The 25,615-nt window shown below is 48.2% G+C and overlaps 1 protein-coding gene across 21 annotated transcripts in view; it reads right to left on the bottom strand.

Annotated features, from left to right (window-relative positions):
• LOC142587302 (uncharacterized) overlaps positions 1-25,615 on the bottom strand; it is a 410,079-nt gene that overhangs the window by 203,567 nt on the left and 180,897 nt on the right. For all 21 annotated transcript variants that reach the window (XR_012829442.1, XM_075698179.1, XM_075698189.1 and 18 more), the window contains exons 11-12: positions 15,741-15,917; positions 15,183-15,269 (exon numbers count right to left, since the gene is read on the bottom strand). Coding sequence is in view for 20 of the 21 variants with exons in the window: in XM_075698179.1 (XP_075554294.1) it covers positions 15,183-15,269; positions 15,741-15,917 (264 nt within the window). In the remaining variant the exon portion in view is untranslated. The remainder of the gene's footprint in view (positions 1-15,182; positions 15,270-15,740; positions 15,918-25,615) is intronic.

Raw genomic sequence — 25,615 nt, 5'->3', positions numbered from 1 at the left:
CTCTCCAATTATTGCCATGGATGTTCTCTTGGCCCGAGAACACCACGCGTGCTCGTCGAGGTCAGACATGCCTAAACACTGCTCCATGGCACATACTTCGGCCTGAACCACCGCCTCCAGCCGGGGGCCCCCGAGGCAGTGCGAGCGGCATGGCTTGCCTCGAGACCCCGGCTCCTCAGCTCCGGAGAGATGCTCGGCCGCCATGACAGCGAAAATATTCGGTCGCTGCTATCTCGAGTACACACAACTACACCAACGCCATTATACAGCATGGAGGTTCAGGTGCAAGGTACGGACATGGACTATGGAGGTTCGGGTGCAAGGACATGGACCCGAGCCAGTATGACTCTCGGGACTGGACCCAAGTCCTGAGAACACAGGCGAACCACCGAAAAACCAGAAAAGCGACCCAAGGTCCAAACGCCAATCCTGCCAGTCGGGAGACGGCGAGTCAGTCGCAGGAAACGCGGGAGACTGCCACAACTCCCATACTACACAGCTACGCGCGCTCCGTACAGCTGCACAAAAGATCAAGCAACTGCCGGCTCTTCCCCCAGACGAATATAAAGTCGTCTTCCACTCCCAAGGAGGCCTTGACCTGACGATGCTCCAGCCACGCTACCTCCTCTCAGCTCTCATGCAGGCACTGACCGACCCATCTACGCTGACACTTCGGATTCACCCGGTCAATAACACTTGCATAGTGTCTGTGGTGAATCAGGATGACGCTCTCAAACTCCTACAACTCCAGCACATAATTTACAACCAACTTGAGTATGCCATGGCGGCGTATATTGCACCCCCTGATGGCTCAGTTAGGGGAGTTATCACGAATGCCTACTGCAAAGAATCACCGCAAGAACTTCTAGCAGGCTTGATCGCCCCCATCGCTACTATACTAGATGCTCGACGGATGGGACTCACACGCTCAATACTCATCGCCTTCGGTCAAGCCATCGTCTCCTGAAAAATGAAAAATTGTTTATGGCGGAGGACTGCATCTGTGCATGCCCTATACGTCAAGGGTCGAGACCTGCAGTAACTGCCGGACCGCAGGCCACCGCACGAATGTCTGTATCCAACCTAGGACACGCAAGTGCCCCAGATGCGGCGAGCCACACCCGAATGAACCAACTCCAACGTGCACTCCAGTCTGAATCAATTGCCAAGGCCCGCACTTGTCTGGGAACCGGGAATGCGAGCACCGCCATAGGACAACCAAGCCTACCTCCGAACGCGAAGCATGATCCCGGCGACAAGTAGACCACCACTCATCCACCACCACACCCGGAACCATCTGCCGGCCAACAAACAGGGCGCTCTAAGAGCTTGGACAGACCGACATGGGCAGACAAGCTGAAGACGCCCAACGTGAACACAAAACTGGCAAGCAACACCCCGCTTACCCCGGACCCCCGTGACCAGGAGCTTCGGGCTCTGCGTGTGGAGGTAAGCCGCCTCACAACACATTTAACACACAACTCCGTTCCCCCCTCCCCACCCCAACATCTCTCCCCAGAACGAATCCTCCCACCCACTGTAGAGTCACCTACCGCGACTGCCACACCTGCTTCATCCCCCATAAAAAGAAATGCACATCGGACTGGCATGACGATTATCAGGCTGATCTCACAGAGTCCAAATTTGACGCTAAATTGGTAGCTCTGGAGGCGCGCCTCAAAACCTAAGTCTCAACACTCGCCGAACAGCTATCTTCTCGCCTTGAGCAACAGATGGACACACTTTTCACACGCTTAAGCCTAACTCTCGAACGTAATTTTGCACAATTTGAGACGCGCCTTCAGAGGCTAGAGACAAATACCAGCTCTTCACAGGAGGGGTCCCCTACTTCCATCTTACACCTACCTACTCCTCCTACTCCACTACCATCACGAGAATCTATCCTCGCCCCGCCCACGCTCCTATATGGCGGGCCGGGATAATTCTAACCACCTATCACTAATCCAATGGAACTGCCGCGGCTTTCGGGGCAAGCGCGCACCGCTGCAGCTCTTAATACCTACCTTCCCTGCAATACCTAAGCTCCTTTCGTTACAGGACACACAACACCAAGCCAAACTTCCCAGTTAGCACGCAGTACACTCGGACACCCCCGACAACCCTTGGGTATCCACACTGATACATCACACTATTACCTACCAAGAACACACAATCACCTCCACCGTGTGTCCTCATCGAAATCATCCCTATGAAACGTAATACACCTCCGATATTTATTGCCAACATATACCACACCCCACGCTAAGCCATGAACACTCTCGATGCTCTACTGCATAAAATTCATAGCATCACAGGCCGAAATCCCCTACTTATAGGAGGCGACCTTAACTCTCAGCATTCAGACTGGGGTTATCGGTACACCACAGCACGGGGCCGCAGGCTTTGCACTGCCGTCCAAGACCTGCGCCTTACTACACGTAACTTTCACACACCAACCCGAATCTGGAACAGTGTAACCACGGATACTAGTCCAGACCTTACACTTAGCCGTTGCCTCAACGGTATCTCATGGTCACGTACGCAACACACACTTGGAAGCGACCATTACATTATCACCATCCAAATACCTCACACACAACACAGCCCTCGACTCCTCACCCACAATCTTATTAAATGGGACGCAATCCGGTCTGCACGATAAGAACACCCTGACAACCCGATACAAGACATTGATCATTAGGTCGCATCTCTCCTAAACGACATGACTGCACACACACAACACATTACCACGTCATCTGACACCCTAACACTAGACACGTGCCTAGCCCACCTCTGGGAGGCACACCACAGCATCCTAGAGAGATGGAAAAGCCAAAAACATAATAGAAAGTTAAAACGAAGACTGGCGACGCTACAGACACAAATCGCTGCACGTGCCGAGGAGCTGTGCCGTTCCAACTGGGGTCAGGTGTGCAACAGTATATCTGGCAACCTCTCTACCAAGAACGCATGGAAACTCCTATGGCATCTTGTTGACCCCACACACTCACGCACAGCATCACAACATTACATCACACGCCTCATTCACAATCCACGCTCTCCCCCGACACCCTTCTGGACCAACTCCGGACAGAACACACGGCACCCGGCACCTCCTCCCCTCTGTCACCCTACACAGGAGCCGCGAATGACGCCCTTGACACTGATATTTCAGAGCAAGAGGTCTGCATGGCCCTCCAAAACATCCGCACAAGCTCTGCGCCGGGAAAGGACAGAATAACAAACTCTATGCTCCGTAACCTGGATGATCAGTCTATCACACAGATTACAGAATATTTTAATCAATGCTGGAGAGAGTGCACCCTGCCACAGTCCTGGCGCCATGCCAAAATTATCTTCATCGCGAAACAGAACAAACCCCACACCATATCAAACCTCCGCCCCATATCACTCACATCATGTCTCGGGAAACTGCTCGAGCATGTTGCTTTACTCAATCAGCATATGCATGACCACAACCTAGATCCATACAGCATGGTGGGCTTCCGCCCAGGTCTCTCCGCCCAAGATGCCATGCTTCAATTGACGCACATCTTTGACCCTCTCACCCCGTTTATACTAAAGCCGTCTTGGCCCTGGACTTGTCCAAGGCCTTTGATTGCGTAGAACACCAAGTGATCATGGCGGCTCTCTCCCCCCTCAATGTAGGCGCCCGCATGTACACCTACATAAAAGCGTTCCTCTCGGGATGCACAGCAGAGGTTCATATGGGCTCCCATGCGTCCCCTCAATACACCCTCAGCGGAGTGGGCACTCCGCAAGGTTCTGTCCTTTCCCCTTTTCTCTTCAATTCCACACTCATTCCCTTAGCTCACGCTCTTCACAATATCCCTCACCTTGACCACACCCTCTATGCAGACGACATCACTCTGTGGACCACCCACGGCAGTGATGGCGACATAGAGGAAACTTTACAAACCACCGCAAACATCACACAACAACACGCACAAAGCATTGGTCTCTCCTGTTCCCCGAAAAATTCTCAGATACTTCTCATGCGTCCCTCACCACATACTCGTCCCCACGGTTACCATCACCGTTACTCTGGTCGGACACCCTATCCCAGGAGGTCGACACACTCTGGATCCTGGGCCTTCACATCCAGAGCGATGGCCAGAACACTTTCACTATCCGAAAACTCAAGCAGGTGACGGAAGCGCTGTCGCACCTCATCCGCAGAGTTTCCGGCAAACACTATGGCATGAAGGAGCATGATTTGTGCAGTCTCATTCACGCCTTCATATTTAGCTGTTTCCTCTACACAATCCCATATCTTGACTTCGACAACAAGAAATCGCCACACTAGATGCTATGCTTCGTAAAGCCTACAAAGTGGTCCTACACCTCCCCCTCTAACACGCAAACCCCCAAACTCCTCCAGCTTGGGCTCCACAACACCCCACATGAACTCATAGAGGCCCACAGACAAGCACAATACACTCGTTTAGCTCAATCTATCACAGGACATTACATACTAGACGCTGTCCGCATTCGCATACTAGCAGCCAACCCCACACTCCTATCAGTTCACCGCCCTATATACACTCAGCTCATAGTAAAACCCCTCCCTCGGAGCATCCACGCCACCTATCATTCGGCCTGCCGCAAAGCCCGTGCAAAAGCTCTACACAAATACGACGGTTTCGAAGCTGACGCCATATGCATGGACGCAGCCTGCACGGGCGAAGACGTGGCAGCTGTAGCCGTTGACAATACACACCAACCCATCGCAACTCTTCATCTTCCTGGTGCATCCACCCCTCAATCCTCAGAAGAAGTGGTGATCATGCTTGCCCTCACACGCACTGATGCTCGGTACGTCCTTACCGATTCAAAAACCACACTCCTAAATTTTGCACCAGGACGTGTCCATGAGACCGTCTTCCGCATTCTCACCTCACCCTCTGCAAACCAGCCCCGCCATGTGGAACTGATCTGGGTGCCTGCGCACTCTGGGAACCCCGGCGACAAAGCCGCCAATGACCGCACCCGAGGTCTCATCAACCGGGTGGCAGCAGAATCGGAGTCGAGCTCTTCCCGGGAGCGCACGCACTCGTTCAGCGAGCTGACCCAGGCACATCGCGCCGTACGCCAGCCATACCCCCCCCCCCCACCAATCCCTTGGCAACTATCACCAAATACTATGGCGCCGCCTCCAGACCCGCACCCTTCCCTCCCCCTATTTCCTCTCCCGTATCCGCCCGGGAGCATACACCCTGTCGTGTGGCTCAATGCGCTCACCCCCATGCTACGCTTACCCACATTTTCATCGAATGCCCGGCGGACCCTCCCCCACGAGTCCCGGAGCTCCTGACTACCTGGGAGGCATGGGAGACCCTTCTGCGCTCGACGGACCTGGCCAGGCAGAAGATCGCCACTGACCGTGCCGCCCACGTCATGGAACTCCATGGACTCACAAACGTGTAGTGCAGTGGGGTCGTGCGGGGACCCTGGGACCTACGTGCCCGACACCCTTGGTCGAATAGTTTTCTCTCTCTCTCTTGGCCCCAAGCCCGCAGACAGTATTTATTCAGAGTGGCATGAAGAACACTGACCACAATGCCAAATAAACACCGAGCCAAGTGCAGGGCAAATGAAAATCATTGTGGCAAAAACCATGCTTCAGCGGTCTCTTCAGAAACACCAGCTCCGTTACAGAAATGTCCTTTGTGATGGGGATAGCTGCACTTATATTGCCCTCTGTGAAGAGAAGGTGTATGTATGCATACCCATACACAAACAAGAGTGTGTGAATCACGTGAAAAAAGAATGGGAACTGCTTTGTGCAAGCTTGTTGAGAAAAACAAGAGCGAGGACCGTGAGCTCAGCACGAGTGGAAAGGGCCACCTAAAGCAGGGTTTAATTAAAAAACTCACAAATTATTATGCCTTCGCCATAAAAAGTAACCCAATTGATGTGCCTGCTATGGAAAAGGCCGTCATGGCTGCTTTTCACCATATAACGTTGACCGATGATGAGCCGCATCACAAGCACTGTCCCACTGGCGTGAACTCTTGGTGCAAGTTTAATTCTGGGGTGGCCACAGGCCAACCAGCCCCTGCACACAAGCTGCAGCTTCCTGCACATGTTCGAGCAGCACTCCTGCCCATATATGAGCGTCTATCTGCAAGAGAACTCCTTGAAAGATGCCAGCAAGGCAAAACACAGAACGCCATCGAGTCGCTGAACCATGTCATTTGGTCGCGCCAATAAAGAAATCAGTTTACTTCACCCCTGAGTGTTGAAAGTGCTGTGGCAGATGCAGTTTGCCGTTTCAATACTGGCTGTGAAAGAGCACTGCAAACAATTACGTCGCAACTGGGATACAGTCCAGGATCGTGTTCACTGCGGTGGGCTGCTGAAAAGGATGCACGACATATCAAAAAGGCAATGAAGGCACACGAAACTGCTGTAAAGAAGCGAAAAATTACCTCAAAATGTAAAGAATGTGTGTCCCCACTGGCAAAGGACTACATTCCAGGTGGGCTTTAGGAGCTCAAAGTAAATATTTTGATGTTTCCAGCAAATGAAACTTTGAGCTCCGTTTTCTCAGCTTTCATTTCTTTTGCAGTTGCTTTCAGTCATCCCAGTGCAACTTCACAACGAATGAAGACAGAATCATTCTGTCTTTTGCACTTAAATTGTGAAACATTGATGAGTGCAATAAAGCTGTCCATTTTCATCTGCACCTCATAAAAAAATTTATAATCGGTTTATTTGCAAAGGCCGTTAGTAAGACAATTGCACAGAAAAGTTCAAGAAAAGCTTTTGTGCTTATTTTGGCATTTAAAAAATAAACCAGTAGCTTTATTGCACATAATGGGCTTTTTTGAACATGGTGGTATGAAAATCTTGACAAACTTATGTGTAATTTATAAATTAATTTGGGGGATGACCATAAGAGGATGTCAAGTGTCCTAACTCAGGAACTATAATAGCTCAACACTGATTTCAGTTATGATATCAGCATAAATCACACCTGCATGCCAAATTTCATCAATTTATTCCCATAAAAAAATTTTTTTTTCATTGCCACGTCCTTCCTTAAGTCATGTTGTTAGCGCAAAATATAGACGGGGACACAAGACGAGAAGATGACACCACGAGTGCACCATGTCATCTTGTGTCCCTGTCTACATTTTGCGCTGTTAACACCAGGATGGAAAGCCAACAAGCCCAAGCTGCTGTTACGGTGAAATACATTCCTTAAGGGGGGACGTGGCTTTGAAAATCAACTTCCTTATGTCTTAATGGATTTTGATGAAAATTGGCACACATGTTTAGAATGTCTCCTTGATGCTTCCATAAAAGTTTCAGAGTGATATCTTGAGAACATTTTATTCAATTTTACTGAGCAGAATTTTTCTCCCTCTTACTTTCTGGAGAGCCTGGGGAACTTATAAAACGTGACAGAAGGCTTGTTCAGTATTGATTGGATAGCTAAATGCGTGCTGAAGGTCGTAACATTCTTGCACTTCTTTTTTTTGCAACACATATTTTTTGGAGTGCCATATTTTATGTTACCTTCACATCAAGCACACTTTCAGGGTAGACGAATAGCCATATCATAAACTTACAAACGGTTAAGATAAGAAAGCGAGATGTATCGACCTGCACGGCAGCCCAAGGAACGTGACAAAAAGAAAAAAACGGAGTCAAAATATGTTAAACAGTAACAAAGAAATCAGCTCCAGGAACTGAGCAGAAAGGCAGAAAAACAGTTTTGAGAAAACAGCTCTCAAAGTTTCACCTTCTCCTAAGTTCTCTAAAAGGTACCAAATTTGTAGTCTTTGGGGTGTTTTGCGATGTGGAGCTTCTTGTACATGTGGCCTCTGGTCTGGTGTGCCCCCCCCCCCCCCCTTTTCTTTTTATAGGGCATTCTTTGCTGCTGCTGCTGCTCTACCAAGAGCATGGTGCCTAGGTTTCAAACCAAGTGGCGTGCAGAACTCTGTGTGGGCATGAATATAGTTCCAGTGTACATTCAGGCAGCCTGTACCCACAGGCTGTCCGATTGATAGCAATCTCCAGTACAATCAGTGAGGCTTTTTTTGTTTTTTTTTTGTAGAATTGACCATGTTACTGAATGAAGGCTGAGTGTCAGCAGCCTCCCAAGTCATCTTTACTTGACACGGCTGTAGAACTTAGGATCAGAGAGCCAGTGATAGGTATGCAGCTGCTAGGTGCTTTCCAGAATTTTCACTTTTCTATGATGCCTTGATCACTTCTCCAGCCAGGTGTCTGTGCCAGCCCAAGGGGCCTAGTGAACAGAGCTCATGACGAGGCTCTTTTAATGAAGGGGTGGTATGACAGATATTGCTACAAGCTATCGTGACAATAGAGTGAACGCGCAATATGCTTGGTTGCGGGTCCGAGATGACGACGCGCGAAATGCCTCGCCACAGATACAAGGAGCCGACGCGCGATGTGCTTAGTCACGCAGACCGAGGTGCCGACGCGCGATATGCCTAGTCGCAGGCTCGAGGAGTCGACCCTCGACGCGCTTATTCGTGCAGTCAGAGGCGCCGATGCACAAAATGCTTAGGTGAGGGTCCGAGAAGTCCACGCGCTATGTGCATGATCGCCGAGTCGAAGACTCCCTATGCGCAAAATATTTAGCCACATGTCCGAGGATTGCGTGCGCGATGTGCTTCGTCACGAATTCCGAAACACCGAGTGCTCAACGGCTTAGCCGCATGTCCGAGGATTCCGTGCGTGAATCTTGGTCACGAAGTCTGCGTCGCCGATGCTCGGAATGCTTAGCCGCGAGTCTGAAACGTCCACAAGCGTAGGAATCAGCCAGGCTACTGCAATGTCCGCGTAGCGCCCATTTTGACACATCGAGATTACGGCGAGTGCAGACGTTCCGACTCGCGAGGTGCAAAGAGCTGTGCAGACGACGCGAGCGCCGGACCAATGGTGAACCGCGCTGGAGTCACTTGGAGGGCGCGGCCAATCGCAGGCTCCGGCACGACCTTCAATCATTTGCTTTGTACGCGCTTGTTACTGTATGGAGGACATCACTGAAGTGGCAAATTCTAAGACAGAGAAATGCGCTTTCCAACAATATCAAGATGGCGGCGCTCGGTCGCGCCGTTACGGAGATATTGTGGCTTGAAAAACGCTGTTCTTTCTTGATTTCCGCGACTTTTCGCCACTTTGGGTGATAAAACGAATTTTTAGAGCACTTCTAAGTTGTTTACAGTGATGATATTTGGGTATCAAGTAGAAAAAGGGTTATAGAAACTGAAAATGTGATTTTCAAAAAATAGTGGCAAGTTTTGGCGATGTGAAAGCCGCGTCCCCCCTTAAAGGGCCCCTCACCAGGTCCCATAGAAAGCTTTGGTTTTATGCCTGAAGTTGTTATGCTGAAGTTGCACGAGATCACCTGACTAGCTATGTAAGTCAGTGCTACACAAATACTTAGGAAGACAGAAGCAGATCATAAAGCATGATCCCTCGCTGGAAGACAGTTGAAAATGACGTAGTCTCAGTATCTGCATGCACGACGGCACCACGACGTGGGAACAAGCAGACGAAACGAAAGTACCGTAAAAACCCGCGCATAGTACGAGGTTTTTTTCCTGTTATTAGCGTCCCAAATTTCCGCCTCGTACTATATGCAGATCTGGATAAATATTTCAAAGTTCAGCTCGAAGTTTTGGTTTCGTTATTGCTCTGTGGCTACGGCTTGCCTTCGCTATTGCAGCGTGGCTATGGCATCGTTTCTTTCTTTGTTGAGTGCGGACCTTGGCAGTTCACGTGTTAACCGCGCTTCGCGAAGTGCACCGTTTTTAGTGAAGGAGCACGATGTCGGGGGCACGGAAGCAGTACTCGGCAGCTTTCAAGCGAAATGTGATTTTAGCGGCAGAGGAAATCGGCAACAGTGCAGCCGGGAGGCAGTTTGGCGTCACCGAGGGAAGCATCCGCGGATGGCGACGGCAAAAAGAAGCACTTTTCGAGTGCAGCCGGGAGGCAGTTTGGCGTCACCGAGGGAAGCATCCGCGGATGGCGACGGCAAAAAGAAGCACTTTTCGAGTGCAGCGGAACGCAAAGAGGCTTTCGCGGCCCGAAGAATGGGACATTCCCGGAAATTGAACTCAAACTGACGGAATTCGTCCGAGAACAGCAAGCCGCGCATCTTGCTGTGAGCGTGGAGCTCATGCAGGCAAAAGCTAGGGAGCTTGCGAGAGAAAAACGCCCAACGAGCTCCACCTTCAAAGCAAGCAAGCATTGGATTTATCAGTATATGTGCCGAGCAGGATTTTCATTGCGCCGGAGAACTTCAATTTCGCAAAAGCTGCCGGAATCGTTTGAAGAGTTAAGGCGCGTTCACAGTGGTGGGAAAACGCGTAACGCAGAACGTTTTCCGCGCGCCGCTTCCCGCACAAACCGGTTTTTCTCCGGCAGACAGGCTGCTGTGCCGTCCCGCAGAGCGATGGGTCCGGTAGCTATTTTTCCCGCGCCGCTGACGAGAACAGCCAATGGGGGCCGACCATGAACCGTGACGTCGGTCCCAGTTCAGTGACCCCGTCGGCGGAGGCTGGGAGCGTGCTGCGGGACACTCGGCGGTTGCTTTGACAGTATGAACATGCGACTTGCGGCGACGGTGCAGAAGCAGCGAACAAGCAAGTATAAGTAGGTTTACCGTAGCCAACAGCTTATCATTCGAACCAGCCATCCTCGTGACAAAAAGGGCGACGGGAGGAGAGCTGGCAGACGATCAAGACGACGACGCGGGAAAACAGCGTGCTTTCCAGTCTTCTGTGGTGTCACGTGACTATCCCCTTCTCTCTCTGCTCGTTAGGGTCCTCCCTCAACGCCTCCTCTCTCTACATTCCAACACAACCGCAGTGAGAAAACGCGCGCAGTGTGAGCGTCATTCGGAGGAGCTGCGACGCAGCGTCAACGTTGACGCTGTGCCGCTGCGGGAAGTCTCCCGCTAGTGTGAGCGCCCCTTTACTGGTGGCTTTCCAGCGCCACGTTATTTCGTTGCGCAAGTTGAAGAACTTTCAGCTAGGGCAAATCGGCAATGCTGACCAAACACCAGTTTATGTGGACATGCCATCGCCCCTCACCGTGCACGAAAAGGGCTCGAAACAAGTTTGTGTCCAGTCCACTGGGAACGAGAAGACTCGTGTTACCGTCGTGTTGTCATGCACGGCAGACGGGCGCAAGCTCCCGCCCTATGTTGTCTTCAAGCGCAAGACAATGCCGAAAGGTGAGCGTTAAATGCCATGAGAAAGGGTGGATGAATGAGAGCCTTGTGCTCGACTGGATCAAGTCCGTTTGGTGTAGGCGGCCCGGTGCACTGTTGTCGTTCCTGTCCATCCTCGTGCTGGACGCGTTTCGTGGCCATTTGGCCGACTCGGTGAAGAAGCTGTTGCATGATTGTAATACTGAACTCGTCGTTATCCCGGGTGGAATGACGTCTCAGCTGCAGCCTCTAGATGTTTGCGTCAACAAGCCTTTCAAGGACGCGGTGAAGCGGTGCTACGCAGAGTGGATGCGGTCAGGTTCACCCTGCAGTGACGCCGACTGGGCGGCTGAAGTGGGCATCGCCAGCCACGCTGTGCAAGTGGATCGTGGACGCATGGGCGAGCATCCCAGAAGACCTTGTGCGTCGCGCTTTCAAGAAGTGCGGGATCTCAAAAGCGCTCGATGGCACCGAGGACGAGTACCTCTGGGAGGATATGTCAGACAAGGAATTGTCCGATGAAAGCGCAGCGGAGGACGACAGTGAATGAAGTGCCGAGTCCGATTTAAATAAATGTTTTCCCCGAGTTTCTCTCACTCGTATTATACGCGGGTAAAACTTTTTTTTTTTATTTCTCGTCCCAGAAATTTCACCTCTTATTATATTCGGGTTCGTATTATACGCGGGTTTTTACGGTACATCTTTCTTGCTGCGGTGCGAAGTAAAACAAAAAACACACAGACATTTCGTTCGTGTGTCTTACTATTTCTCTAAGCTTTAATTCGTCTATTCTACCAACATATTACACAAATAACAGATGTTGCCTTGAAGAATTCTCAAAGTCACATGTCTCTACGAGCGACGTCACAGTGCGAGCATGTGTGCGTAGGTGCACTAACATGTGTACGTCATCCCCTGGCTTGGAACGCGGCGGCCGCGAGAAGAAAAAAAAACGGCATTCAGTTTGAAATTTCAGGTCTTTCTACGGAGCATAGCAATGTAATACTTTGCAGATACGATCGTCATTACACATTGTATGCTCTGCGCTTAACTCAGAACGGCCAGACCTGGTGAGGGGCCGTGTAAGTCAGCTTAGCCACACGTTTTATAAAAGCCAACTTCACCGCAATGCTTGGTGTTATGCAGCAAAGCACGTGATACAGTCAACGCCCAAATTTTCGGACGCCCAAATTTTCGAACATGCCTGATATTTCGGACGTCTTCGCGGCACCGCCACGAGCCCCATAGAATCAATGTATAAGGACATCTGAAGTTTCGGACGCTTGAACCCCCCGCCGTCCAATTTTCCTGACTTTTTGACGGACGGAAGGTCTTTTGGCTCCTCGCGCAGCGCCCTTGCGAAGGAAATCCACTTGCAGCCGAAGCATATCACCGCTTTGAACCACAACAAGCCGAATCTAGCCGTCACACACCGATTTGGTCTGGCCACGCTGGCTATGTTCATCGCCGCACTTCCGCCTCCGGCAAAGTTTCCGGAGCGGCGCCATTTTGTTTGTTTGTTTGCGCAGGCCACGTTTTGGCTAAAGCCCCTGCATCCACGCGCCACCGCCGTTGGTCGGCGGCAACCTGGTCGGCGGAAACGTGTATGGAGGGGCTTTAGTTTTGGCTAACGTGGTGTGTGGTTGTGCTGTTGTGTCAAGCGTGCTCTGCGACGCTAGGCCTAGGTGCTTCGACGCTCGTCAGCGAACTCCACTGTTCGCAACTTGAGGATTTCGCTCGCCTTCGATGGCGCCCACTCCGTCTTCGTCGTCCTCGCCGATGGCATCGAAGCGCGGAAAGCAGTACCGTCGGACGACGTGATCAACGACGTCCGCTCTGCTGGGGTTTCCATACCCACGGAAATAACTTTTGAACAGTTTGTTGACGCTGACAACGAGCTCGACTTCCGCGCAGAACTGACTGACGAGGAAATAGTCCGTCAGGTTGTGGGGGATTCAGATGACTCCGATGTTGAAAATGAGGAGCCAGTGCCTGCGCCGCCTACAGCGCCGAGTTGACGCGAGCACTGTTGACTCTTTCATCGGTGTACAGTAGAACCCCGCTGTTACGTTCCTCACTGCTGCGTTTTCCCGGCTGCTACGTCGTTTTCATCCGGTCCCGGCATAGCTTCCATAGGATTCAATGTATAAGGAACCCCGCTGTTACGTCGTAGCTGTGAAAACGTTCCCGCATGATACGTCGCAACTTGGCACCCCGAACCCGCCTGGGCTGAAGTAGGCAACGCGCTCCAACCGCCATTTTGGCTTTTGACGAGTTTTGGCTGGGCTTGGCCGGGCTTGGCTATGGAACTGGCTGCAAAAAGCCGCACGGCAGTTCGAGAGGCCGCACTAAGTGGCCATTCGTGAAAAATGCTCTCACTATCATCACTGTGATTAGGGTCACCGCATGGTTGTTGGACGGGTCGACTCACGGAGGAAGGAAACTCGGGAGAGGCCCTCACGTCACTCTTTGTGAAGCAAAAGTGAAACCGGAAGTTGGCGTTGCTAGTGGCGTTGCTCCGCCTACCGGGACAGCTCTCCTCCATTGTTTACATTTCTCCCACACCGCGCCGCGCGCAACCGGGCTGCTCGGACGCGCGCGCTCCGCAGCAATACTAAACAGTCGTTAGCAGGTTAGCATGATTACGCCAAAGAGGGCAAAATTTCCCGCGGATATTCCTTCGTCCGTTGCCATTGCCGTGGCGCGGTGACGACGAGGAGCACGAGCCGCATGATGCCGGACAGTGGCCAAATCCTAGCTTTGGAGAAGCCGTCGCGGCTCTAGACCTCTGCAGGTACGTCGCACCTCACAGCGACGCTGACAGCAATGCGGCCTTCCAAGCTATTGAGAAACGTGTGGCGATTTCTACCGAGCGAAAGAAACGGCAAGCCATCATTATAGGCTTTTTTAAGTCCTAAGCGCACTCTGTGGAAATAAATTGTCTATAGTTGAAGCTGCCCTTTTTTTCATTCATTTTCGGAGCTTTCCTCACTGTTGCGTTTTCTCGGCTGTTACGTTTTTTTCCCCCGGTCCGGTGAAAAACGTATGAACGGGGTTCCACTGTACAGTGCTGACATGACCCTTGCTCAGATCGAGGCGAATATGATCGCATGCAACCGGAATGCCGTCCAAACAACAATCAACAAGTTCTTCAAGCCACTGCAGCAATAACACCGGCTGCCCGACAACGCACATGTACATAATAAACCGGCAGTCGGCTGCATACAGTTTTTGAACGCCTCTTTTTATAGCCACTTCACTGATGCTTTGGCAGGGTTTCGGAAGCTTGGTACTTCACCCTTTACCTCTAATCTGAGAAAAAAAAGAAAAAAAAGTGAGTTTTTTGCATGCATTCATTTTTTTGGACTGCCTGAATTTTCGGACGTTTTTACGTTCCCTAGAGGGTCCGAAAAATCGGTCGTTGACTGTAGTTGCAAAGACAGTTATGGTTTCATGTGTGATTGTACTGCATAGGCAATTTTCGGCTCAATTTACTTTGAAAAAGGCGCACGTTAGAATTGAGTAAATACCGTAATCAAACATTGTGAGCTACAGCTATTGCTTGAAAATCTTCCTATGGCGGGCCGACAATAGGTGTTTACGACGGGAGATAACATGTTTTCAATGCATGCCAAGACAGACGCTGCAACTAAATGGGTCACTACCAGGGTCACAATACGGGTCAGGCATGCTTGCCAACTGGTCAAGCTCAAATTATCCGGCAAAGGCCAATTTTAGGATCGAAATAAGAAAAGTTCAGGCATGGGTGCCAACCAGGATGTTCAGCCGGGATCGGACTAACTGAAAACTTGAATTAACCGTAAGTTTACTGTATTGAGGTTCGAAATACGTGTTTTACGGACAAGACGTAATAAAAAGTTCAACGCTTTGTTATATCGAGATTTAACTGTGATCGAATAAGTGGCACATATATTCGCCCCTAGGGTACAGCCCATCCCCCACTCACCTCGACATCCTTGGTGTGGCTGGCCTTGAGCACCTCGAGCTCCTTGGTCAAAATGGCCGCTTGTGCCTCGGCCTTACGCTCGGCTGCCTGCACCAAAATTGCATTTTATTTTAATTAGGCCCCAGACTACATGGACAGGCACCTCCCTGTTCAACCTACAAGAGAGTCTAAAAAGCAATTCCTGCATATTCTGAGAAAGCTTCATTAGAAGATGAGCACTCGTGCCGAAGCTACAGAAGACATAGAATGGGACAACATGTGAATTCGCACATGTCAGCTTAGTGCAGGTTACAGGTACGTGCAAGTTGCAAAAGGGTAGCTTACCAATATCTTTAGATAAGAAGTTTACGACCAACTACCACTGCCAGCCTAAGGAACTAACCTTGGCGCAAGCCAATAATATACGCGCCGGCAGGTGCGTATTCGCCGTGCTGCAAAACATCCTGCATGACAAACACCTACTTGCACGCTACCGTCAAGCCAGGCGGCAGAAAACACCTGCGACGACGTGCAAAGGGTTGCAGAAATGCCCACGACACTGCGAGCACCCGAACGCACCCGCATGGCCTCGACAGCCTCCCAGTTCTTGGTGCGCAGGTCATTGTTCTTGGCCCGCTGGCCGTCCAGCTCTCGCCGGAGCTCCTCCACCGCAGCCTCGTGCGCCTGGACCAGCCGCTGCTCGGCACCCTCGGCCGCAGCCTCCGCCTCCGCCTTCTTGCGAGACAGCTCGCTCACCTGCAGGCCAGCAATGGCTCATCGGCGGGGGGCAAGCCTCCGGGCGAACAGAGTGGCCCGCACCTCTACGGGCACGCACCTCTGTGGACAGAGGCACGCTCCCTTTTTGCGAAGACAATTGTTGTCTGCTCTATTAGTCTGAACTTTTGCCTACAAAACCTATTGGAGCGAGCTCTGGCACTGCGATATTGTCCAGCTGCCACCACAGAAACAATGAGTAGCGCATGTATTGGTCTAACCTTGGCCAATAATAATAGCACGAGGAAGACATAATAATAGCACAAGGAAGACAAAAACAGAAAACGAAGGGACCACTCAGGTGAAGTCACAAAAACTCACCTAAATTTGAGTTCTTGTCTAACCTTTATGCTTATGGCTTCAGACATTTTTGCATTATTTTTTACACTTCACTTATTCACCTTTATACTAGTCAGCTTTATAAACTTCCAGGCAATAAATTATTTTCTGAACACTGCAAGACAGCATGTTTCTGAGCACAAATGCAATCATTGCGAATTGGCGCATTTATGGATACAATGTTTATTGAAAATCATCAATTTGAAAGGTTATAAAGGAGCAATAAAACCAAATAGAAAAAAGAAAGAACAAGTTTACAGTTCAACTTGACCATTTTCTCTGGAACTTTTCCCTTGATTAATTATAGGAGTGTGTGAATACTCGAAATTTGATCTTGAATACTACTGTAGTCAACGTTGCAATATTTCGATTCGTGAATTGCATATCTACAATTAGATTTCTTAAGTGTTCGCTTTTTCAAGTATTTTGTGTGTTCCATGAATGACTGGACCACAATGGGTATCTCGACACGCACAGCGTTCCCACAGGACGTGACCTCCATCTTCCGACCAGGTCGACCAGACTGAACAAAACAATTGACGGCACGCGAACCGAGGGAGTAACTCGAGCAGCGGGAAAGCACGTGCAAAGATCGGGCCGAGTAGCCACTGGAAGGCATGCTGTTCGCATCGGATATGCATGCTCAGTGTTCACAGATTTTATTCAGATTTATTTATTCACATTTCCTACAGTGCCGTGAAGGCATAATTGCAGGGGGGATACAAACACACAATATTCCAAGATAGTCATGCGCCATGGGCTCAACCTCTGGTAAAAAGGAACAAAAAATGAAAAGGGTCGTCCAATATGAAATCACATCAGTTAATGTAAGGAAATAAGGAAAGGGAATACGAAGAGCAGGTAACAGTAGCTAAGTGCATTAAGTACATCAGATTTCTGACAATAGTTCTAGAAACCTTACCTCGGATTGGCATTCTATTACAGAGCGAGGCAGCTTGTTCCACTAATTGATGTCATGTGTTAAAAAAGAGCGTTTGAGGACATCAATATTTTACGGCTCTTCCATTTGTGGTCGCATCTTCTTGATATAAAATGTGGTGGGAGCAAATATATTGCAGAGTTTATGGCAGTTTTATTAAGTACATCTGGTAGACAAGATTAAGTCGTAATCGGCGCTTTCCCGGTGTGTCCCAGTTCCACTCCTGCTTGATTCAGCTACCATCGACATTGTAACAATATTTGTTTGTGGCAAATTGTGCTGCACAATTCTGAATACGCTCCAGCATAGCACAATGGGTCCCGACTTGAGGGTCCCAGACTGCGCAGGCGTACTCCACAATAGGTCTGGTGTTTGTGAAACACAAAATTTCCTTAACCTTCTGAGGAGCACCTCTAAAACTCCTCTTTAAAAAGTCAAACATCCTTGCTACTTTTGAGGATATATGTGTACTTTCCAAATCAGGTCAGCAGAAAAATAAACCCCAAGATATTTATAATCGGTTATTTCATTTAAAGGTTGGTTGTTTAGATGGTAGTCAGACAAAATTGGAGTGCACCTGTGCGCAGAAGAAACACTAACATTTTGCAGTATTCAAATGCGTCCTCCATTTATCACACCAGAGTTGAATGCGGTCCAAGTTTTTCTGAATATTATTTGTGTCACATGGTGCTTTAAGAGGACAATACAAAACACAGTCATCCGCGTATAACCTTACCTGGCAAGTCACACTTTCCACTATGTCATTGACATAGATTAAGAACAGTAAAGGCCCCAACACAGATTCCTGCGGGACACCAGAAGTGACCATTGCAATGTCTGATATGCACCCATTTACTAAGACACATTGCTTGCGCCCTTGAAAGTAATCTTTAATAATCCATTGAAGCAATTTGAATTGTAGGCCAAGAAACGATAGCTTATGGAGTAATAGGACGTGGGAAACTGTGTCGAAGGCCTTTCTGAAGTCTAAAAGTATGCAGTCTACCTGCTCGTGGCTGTTGAAGGTCATGGCATTGACTGAATGGTCATGGTCATGACTGAATTCGGTTAATTGTGTTATGCATGAATGGCCAGACGTAAAATAATGTTGGGAGTCGGTGATGAATTTATTGCTTTCGAGGTGTTTCATCATGGAACTGTAAATGACGCGCTCCATTAATTTGTAACAGATACAAGTAAGAGAGATAGGCCTGTGCTTAACGACACTCATCTTTGAGCCAGCTTTGTGAATAGGGACTACAGTGTCCACTTTCCACTTGCCAGGAAGAGAGCTGGTTCTAAGCAATTTGTTGAACACAATAACTAGGTGGTGAGCAATCACATCAGAGCACGCCTACAGGACATACGAAGAAAGACTGTCCGTCTGGCCTACCTGCAGAACCAGGTTTAATATATGGCGGAGCAGTTTTGAGACAACACTGTGCGTAATAACCAGGTCACGGGTATCACTGGTTAGTGCCTCACACACTGGAGGGAGATTGCCAGAATAAAGCGGAGTGAAAACAGATTGGAAGTAAGAGTTAAATAAACAGGCCTTGTTATAATCATCATCCACAACTATACCGTTACAATTTACTAAGTTTGAGATCCCAACGGGTTCTCTTCAATTTAAGAACTTCCACATTTCCTTAGAGTTAGTTTGCAGCTTAGCGGCCAAAGCATAAAAATAATTATGCCTGGCTACCTTGTTCTTAATTGTCATGGGTGCCTCGACACGCACAGCGTTCCCACAGCACGTGATCTCAATCGGTGCAAGATCCAACCAGGTTGACCAGACTGATCAGAACAATTGACTGTGTGCAGACGCAGGGAAAGATTAAAGCAGCGTGTACAGAAAGCACGGAAACACGTGCAAGGATCGAGTTGACTAGCCACCTGTTCACGCACTTTGGACCTTTCTGTTCACAGAGGAACCTGGCACGCATTCTTGTGGTAGCTGCTGGCCCGAGGACCCGAACGCCACTTGAATGGCCATCAGTCCAACCCGTACGCATGATCTCGCAACCAATCATTGAAAAGTCACCCATAGAAACATATTAGAGACAAGCTTTCCTGCTATCGCATTGGCCAGTGGCGAATTTTTGTCGCAGCCACACCACTGGCCACTGTTAGCCCGTCAGGCCTAATCAGAGCTGTGTCGTCGGGTGACAGTGATTAAAGTTACCGTTTTGAACCAAACCAAAGCCGACCTATCAACAGCAGTCACATGACCCTCAGATATTCAACAAACTGCCTTACCAATGAAAGTGAGTGAATAGATGATGACTGTCGTTCCCGCCCGCTATATTTGTGAACGACGGCACGGTAGCCCCAGCTCGGCCCGAACGTCATTCGTAGGCATGCATCGGTCTCTTGTGGTAGCTTCGAGTGACCCGTCACAAGACTAGCCTTGGATTTACATTGGCTGGATCAAAAATGTGCCATCTGACTACAGTGTCATTTCACCGAGCTCGAGGGGCGGTTCAGGGACCTCGTTTAACGGCAACATCCGGCTATTTTTCAGTGTCCACTAACCTTAATAAAGCTTTGAATATGCGTACTCCAATCATCTTTTCCAAACGATAAGAGTGCAAGTAATTCTTGCTTTCCAGAAAATTAATTTCCCGACTCATTTCCCCAAATGTATAACTATTTACTGGCTCTCCTTTTACGGTGCTTGCGACATCAGAGGCTACGGTGCCACCCTGCCAAGAAATGACAAAGCTGGTTCATTTTTCTATGATACAACGCACTACAATCATCATTTTGACGGATCTGATAACCGGTACTTATCTTTTGTCTTGCTACACCACAATGAGCAAAGTTTGGCGCACGTCAGCTGTCTTCAGCGGAGGCGGGGTATAATCAAACGCCGAACCTTTAATCGTTATGCAAAATAGAAGTGAGGCGTACAGACAGGACACAAGAGTAGAGAAGTAGACAACACGAACGCCGACTATCAACTGAAGGGAGCACAGAGGCGAAAAAAAGAAAGAACATACAAAACTCATCTGCACATGCTCAGGAAAGGTAACACGTGTCAATTGGGTACACGTGCTGGTCTACGTGAGAGATAACTGTTGAGGCACTTAATCTCTTCCTTGTGTAAAGCAATCGAAGGCTGACTCATGCACGGACTTCCACCATTATAGATATGCCATGCCTCTACCATAACCTCTTGAGTCCTGGCTATGGGGAATTGTCCAATATTTTGGACAACACGTCGTCGTCTGCTCCGAACGCAGCGCCCATTATTTGCCGTTGAAAACAGCTTTTTAATTTTTTTTCAACATCTACTAGCGCCCTCTATCAAGTATGGGCAAAATCAGTGCAGCGACACGCCTGGAAGGCCAGTTCAAAATGGCAGCGTTCACCAGTGGCATGTTCTACGGCACCACCCGTCAAAGTAAGTGTTATTTAAAATATATAGCGTGTACTTGTGTAGTTTTTTAACTTGTTTATTAATCTTAAGTACTACAGGCACATTTTAACGAGTGTTTCACCGAGGTGCCTTCATTTATTTTAGTTTGGTGAGCGCATCTTTGTCGCGTCCATTCTATTGGACAACAGGACTCGGCTCGCGTTTTCCTGACAAAAGTGGCACTTGAATGTTTGCGTGCGCTGCTTTGCATAAATCGATAAGTTGCTTATTTCTCGTGAATATTTCACTATAGCCTTTTTTTCTCGATTCAGGAGACCGACCAAGGATAAGCGATGCGACCGCGAACCGTGTTTTGGAGAAAATTGCAGAAGGAGACACATCAGAATTGTCTGACCTTTCGGACAGTGATGATGACACCATTGAGTATGTTCCTCCTATTTCCGCTACGGATCCCAACACGGAACTCAGTTCAGAGGATGACAGTGATGGCGATGGAGAAGAAACCTATGTAGCGCCCGCTAACAAAAGGCCTTTGTTATGGAAGGTAGCTGAAAGGTGAGACTTAGCCTGCACTCATAGGTGAAAGGAACAGATTATGATGACTGCTGCAGATTACATCTGTTTTGTACTTCGCAGGATTCGTTAATAAGCATTTTGTTCATGTACAGGAAGGCAGAACAATTGTTTTTGTTTTGTAATTACAGGTCAGTACCGTCCAGCCTGCCGCAGTTCCAGGTCATGCCGGATGACGCCGATGAGCGAGCCTCGTGGAATCCAGCTAAATACTTTGAAAAGTACATAGACAACGAAGTGTATGAACGCATGGCCCTGGCCATGAACACAAAACACGTAGCTGAGACAGGGAGGAGTCTCAACACGTCAGCTGAGGAATTGAAAATGTTTTTTGGCATGTCAATTGTTATGTCAGGCCTTGGGTATCCACAAATCAGGATGTATTGGATGAAGAATACACGAGTGCCAATCATAGCAAATAGTATGACGAGAGACAGGTTCTTTCAGCTCAGGTCACGATTGAAGGTCGTCAACGACCTTTTAGTAACTCCTAAGCACAAAGAGGATGATAGGCTGTGGAGGATTCGACCGTTAACTGAAAAGGTGCTTGAAGGTTGTCGCAAACTTCCGCGTGAGGAATTTCTCAGCATCGATGAGCAAATGATCCCGTTTACCGGAAAGACGCAATTAAAACAGTTTGTTCCAAGAAAACCTAATCCAATAGGACTTAAAAATTTTGTCTTGGCTGCTCCAGATGGTCTTATTCTCGATTTTGAGATTTACCAGGGAAAGAAGACATTGTTGCTCCCAGACTGTTCTGGAATAGGTGAGTCAGCAGTCTTGAGGCTTTCCCAAAGTCTTAGTCCAGGCACAAAGCTCTTCTTTGATCGCTACTTTACGTCATCATCTCTGCTGGATAGGCTCGTTGAAAAGGGAATTGGAGCTACAGGCCCTATCATGAACAATCGCCTTCCAAAAGGTATCAAGTTGTCCTCAGATGCACAACTGAAGGCAGTTGGACGGGGTACTTCGGAGATGTGCATCCGTAGTGATGACAGGCAAATTGTTGTGCGATGGTACGACAACAAAGCTGTCACGTTGCTGTCGTCGCAACATGGAACGCAGCCACTGGACTCATGCCGCAGATGGTCTGCCAAAGAAAAAAAGTACATAGAAGTACCAAGGCCTCACATCGTACAAGTATACAATGCCTACATGGGTGGTGTAGATATGGCCGATCGAATGATTAGCTACTACCGCCTTAGAGCGCGCGTTAAAAAATGGACCGTCAGGTGCATTTTTCATTTATTTGATATTGCGCTCAGTAACTCGTGGATCCAATACAGCAGGCATATGAAGGCCATGCAAAAGAAGCCTACAGACATCCTCAAGTTTCTCGACTTCCGCAGTGAAGTAGGTCATATGCTTATTGCACAGGCCGAGCAGGCATCGACAGAGGAAGAAGAAGAAAACTGGAGCCCTCCAATGAAGCGGAAACCTCTACGGCCAATGAAGGCTATGATAAATTCAATGAAGCACTTGCCGAGGTTGGCAGACATTCCGAATGGTGCTCGATGCAGGCTAGAAGGATGTAAAAAAAAAACTAAATTTTTTTGCATCAAGTGCGATCTTTTCTTCTGCATCACAAAAGACAGACGGTGTTTTGAGAGAGCACACATGAGGAAGTAGTGGTTCTCGCACGCTAACGCAAAGGCGAACTGTTTTTGTTACAATAGCTGCTAGGAATTTTGTGTCCTTTATCGTGCACTAAATAAATATGTTCTGCCTGCTTTATTGCTGTGCTTTGTATCAACTTTATTTTGAACCAAACACTTCGCAAATCTTGGTGGATGTTACTGGTGGAGCATTGGATGCAAGATTCCAAGTTGAGTCCTGGTGTCCAATATATTGGACATTCCACATCATACAAACGCAAAGTGTAACTAAAGTAAGCTTTAACACTTTTTACCTACGTGGTCTAGATAAGCTATACTGAAAGTATTACAAAAATGTATGCACCCAACTGCAACCCGGGACTCAGGAGGATAAGGCGCGTATCTTCATTCTTATGCCTGTACAATATCGCGCATTCATCTAACTCTGGCGTGCAGTTACAATCTCGGCAATGTTGCGAAAGATTAGAAGGCGATCCACCAGTTAACGACCTTTTATGTTCCATTAGCCTCTGATTGATACATCGTCCCGTTTGCCCTACGTAGAACTGGCCACAGCTAAGGGGAATTTTATAAACCACACCCATACGACAGTCAGTAAAACTGTTGTTCTTATTGTGCTTCACTGGACAAACATCTGTTCGTTTTTTGCCTTTTACCCGCTCCTTCCTATTCTGTACGGCAGCGCATAACTTACCTAGCTTATTGGGAGCAGTGAAAGCAACATTAACATCATATCTACTAGCAACTTTTTTAAGCCTGTGCGACACTGAATGAATATACAGAATAGCCACTACTCTTTTTTTTTTGCTATTACTGCTTTCCCTAATCACGTCCATCCCTCTCGAAACCGACTACTTTAGGCGCTCAGCCACAGTGGCCACCGCTACACTGGGATAACCTGCTTCTAATAGGCGCCAGACCTGCGCATTAAAACTGGCGCTCATTTTGTGCATGCGGAATCTGGTGAGGAAAGACTTAAGGCACGACATGGCAATTGCGTTTTTTACTAATTTAGAATGCTTGGATTGAAAGTTTAGCAACGGCTTCGAAGATCTTGGGGAGTACTGCCAACAAACATGATTTTGTTCGAAGATCAAGGAAATGTCAAGAAACTGAATTACGCGTCGCTGAGGAAATTCCTTGGTAAACTTTAATCCTCCCCCATAAAGTTTGAATTGCTCACTTACTGAGGAAGCAGCGGAATCGAATTCTTCCCTTTTGCAGAAAATCAGGTAATCATCAACGTAACGAAATATCTTGATAACGCTATCACCTAAAGCTTTCTCTAAGCAGTTGTCAACCTTACTTAGATAAATGTTGCTAAGAATAGGGGCGACCGTTGAGCCAATACAAATGCCTCATTTCTGCAGAAAAACGCCATCTCTCCATCCAACCAGCGTCGACTTCAAGTACACTGAAAGAATTTCTAGAAAAGCTCCCGTGGAAACACCGCATCCGTCAATAAAAGCTGACTCTTGCACTTGTTCTTTAATGCACTCATTTACGGAATTTAGCAACCCGTCATGCGGCAAGGAATAATACAGGTCTTCGATATCCATACTAAAAGCTGTACAATCACCAGGATTTTCCTCTCTCAAATACTGAACTAGTGCCCGAGAATTACGTAGGCAAAAGGGGTCTGAAAAAACTAGAGAAGCTAGGCAGTTCTGTAGGTAACTAGCGACACAAACCTGCCACGTCCCTTTCTCTGACACTATAGCACGAAAAGGAATTTCTTGTTTATGGGTCTTGGCCGAGAAAAACAGTTCTAAGGTGAGGGATTTAGCTTTCTTGACATTACAGACAAGCCTATCAAGATTATGCCTTGACAAGAGGTCGACCGCACGTTGCTTAACTACCGAAGGCTTGAGTTTTACTGGCTGCAAATTCTTTTCTATGGCTGAAATCGCTTTTTCTGAAAACATGTCATCTGGCATAATTACGAAATAACCTTCCTTGTCAGATATTACTGGTCTAAGTTCATGCTCCACAAGGTAATCAACTAACGGTCGGACAGGGTCAGGCGTCTCAAAATGAGAATTTGATTGTTTAATGTTAGCAATGCAATCCGAAATACAGCGTGAGCGTTCTTCTTCCGGGACAAACCTGGTTATGCAGCGCGGTATGCTCAAAACGTCAACGGGTTTTATGTTAGGCTTAAAACAGTGCTTAGGACCTAAAGCAAGGGTTCTTCTATGGTTATCACTTACAATGGCGTCTCCAAGAACCGGTACGTTATTTGACGATGAATTATTAGAAAGGTGTTTCCTCTTACTTTATTGAAGCTACGGAAGTTTCATCCTCCATAGGAAGTCCGCATGTTGCACGGCTAACTTATTCCACTCAACATGGAAAAGGGCTCAGAGTACTAGAAATGAAGCTTAGAATGACAGAAAGCAGAGCTAGTTGGTAAGGATTCATTATGCAAAATAAAAGTGAGGCGTGCAGACAGGACACAAGAGTAGAGAAGTGGACAACACGAACGCCGACTATCAACTGAACGGAGCACTGAGGCGAAAAAAAGAAAGAAGACACAAAACTCATCTGCGCATGCTCAGGAATGGTAACACCACGTGTCAATCGGGTACACGTGCCGGTTATCAACGTGCCGGTAACAGTTATCTCTCCTGTAGACCGGCACGTGTACCCGATATGGAGGATGAAACTTCCGGAGCTTCAATAAAGTAAGAGGAAACACCTTTCTAATAATTCAACGTCAAATAACGTACCGGTTCTTGGAGACGCCATTGTAAGTGATAACCATAGAAGAACCCTTGCTTTAGGTCCTAAGCACTGTTTTAAGCCTAACATAAAACCCGTTGACGTTTTG

This window comes from Dermacentor variabilis, chromosome 7 (genome assembly GCF_050947875.1).
Source record: "Dermacentor variabilis isolate Ectoservices chromosome 7, ASM5094787v1, whole genome shotgun sequence".
Classification (NCBI taxonomy): domain Eukaryota; kingdom Metazoa; phylum Arthropoda; class Arachnida; order Ixodida; family Ixodidae; genus Dermacentor; species Dermacentor variabilis.
Note: the sequence above shows the minus strand (reverse complement) of the source record. Positions and strands in the feature narration are given on the sequence as shown.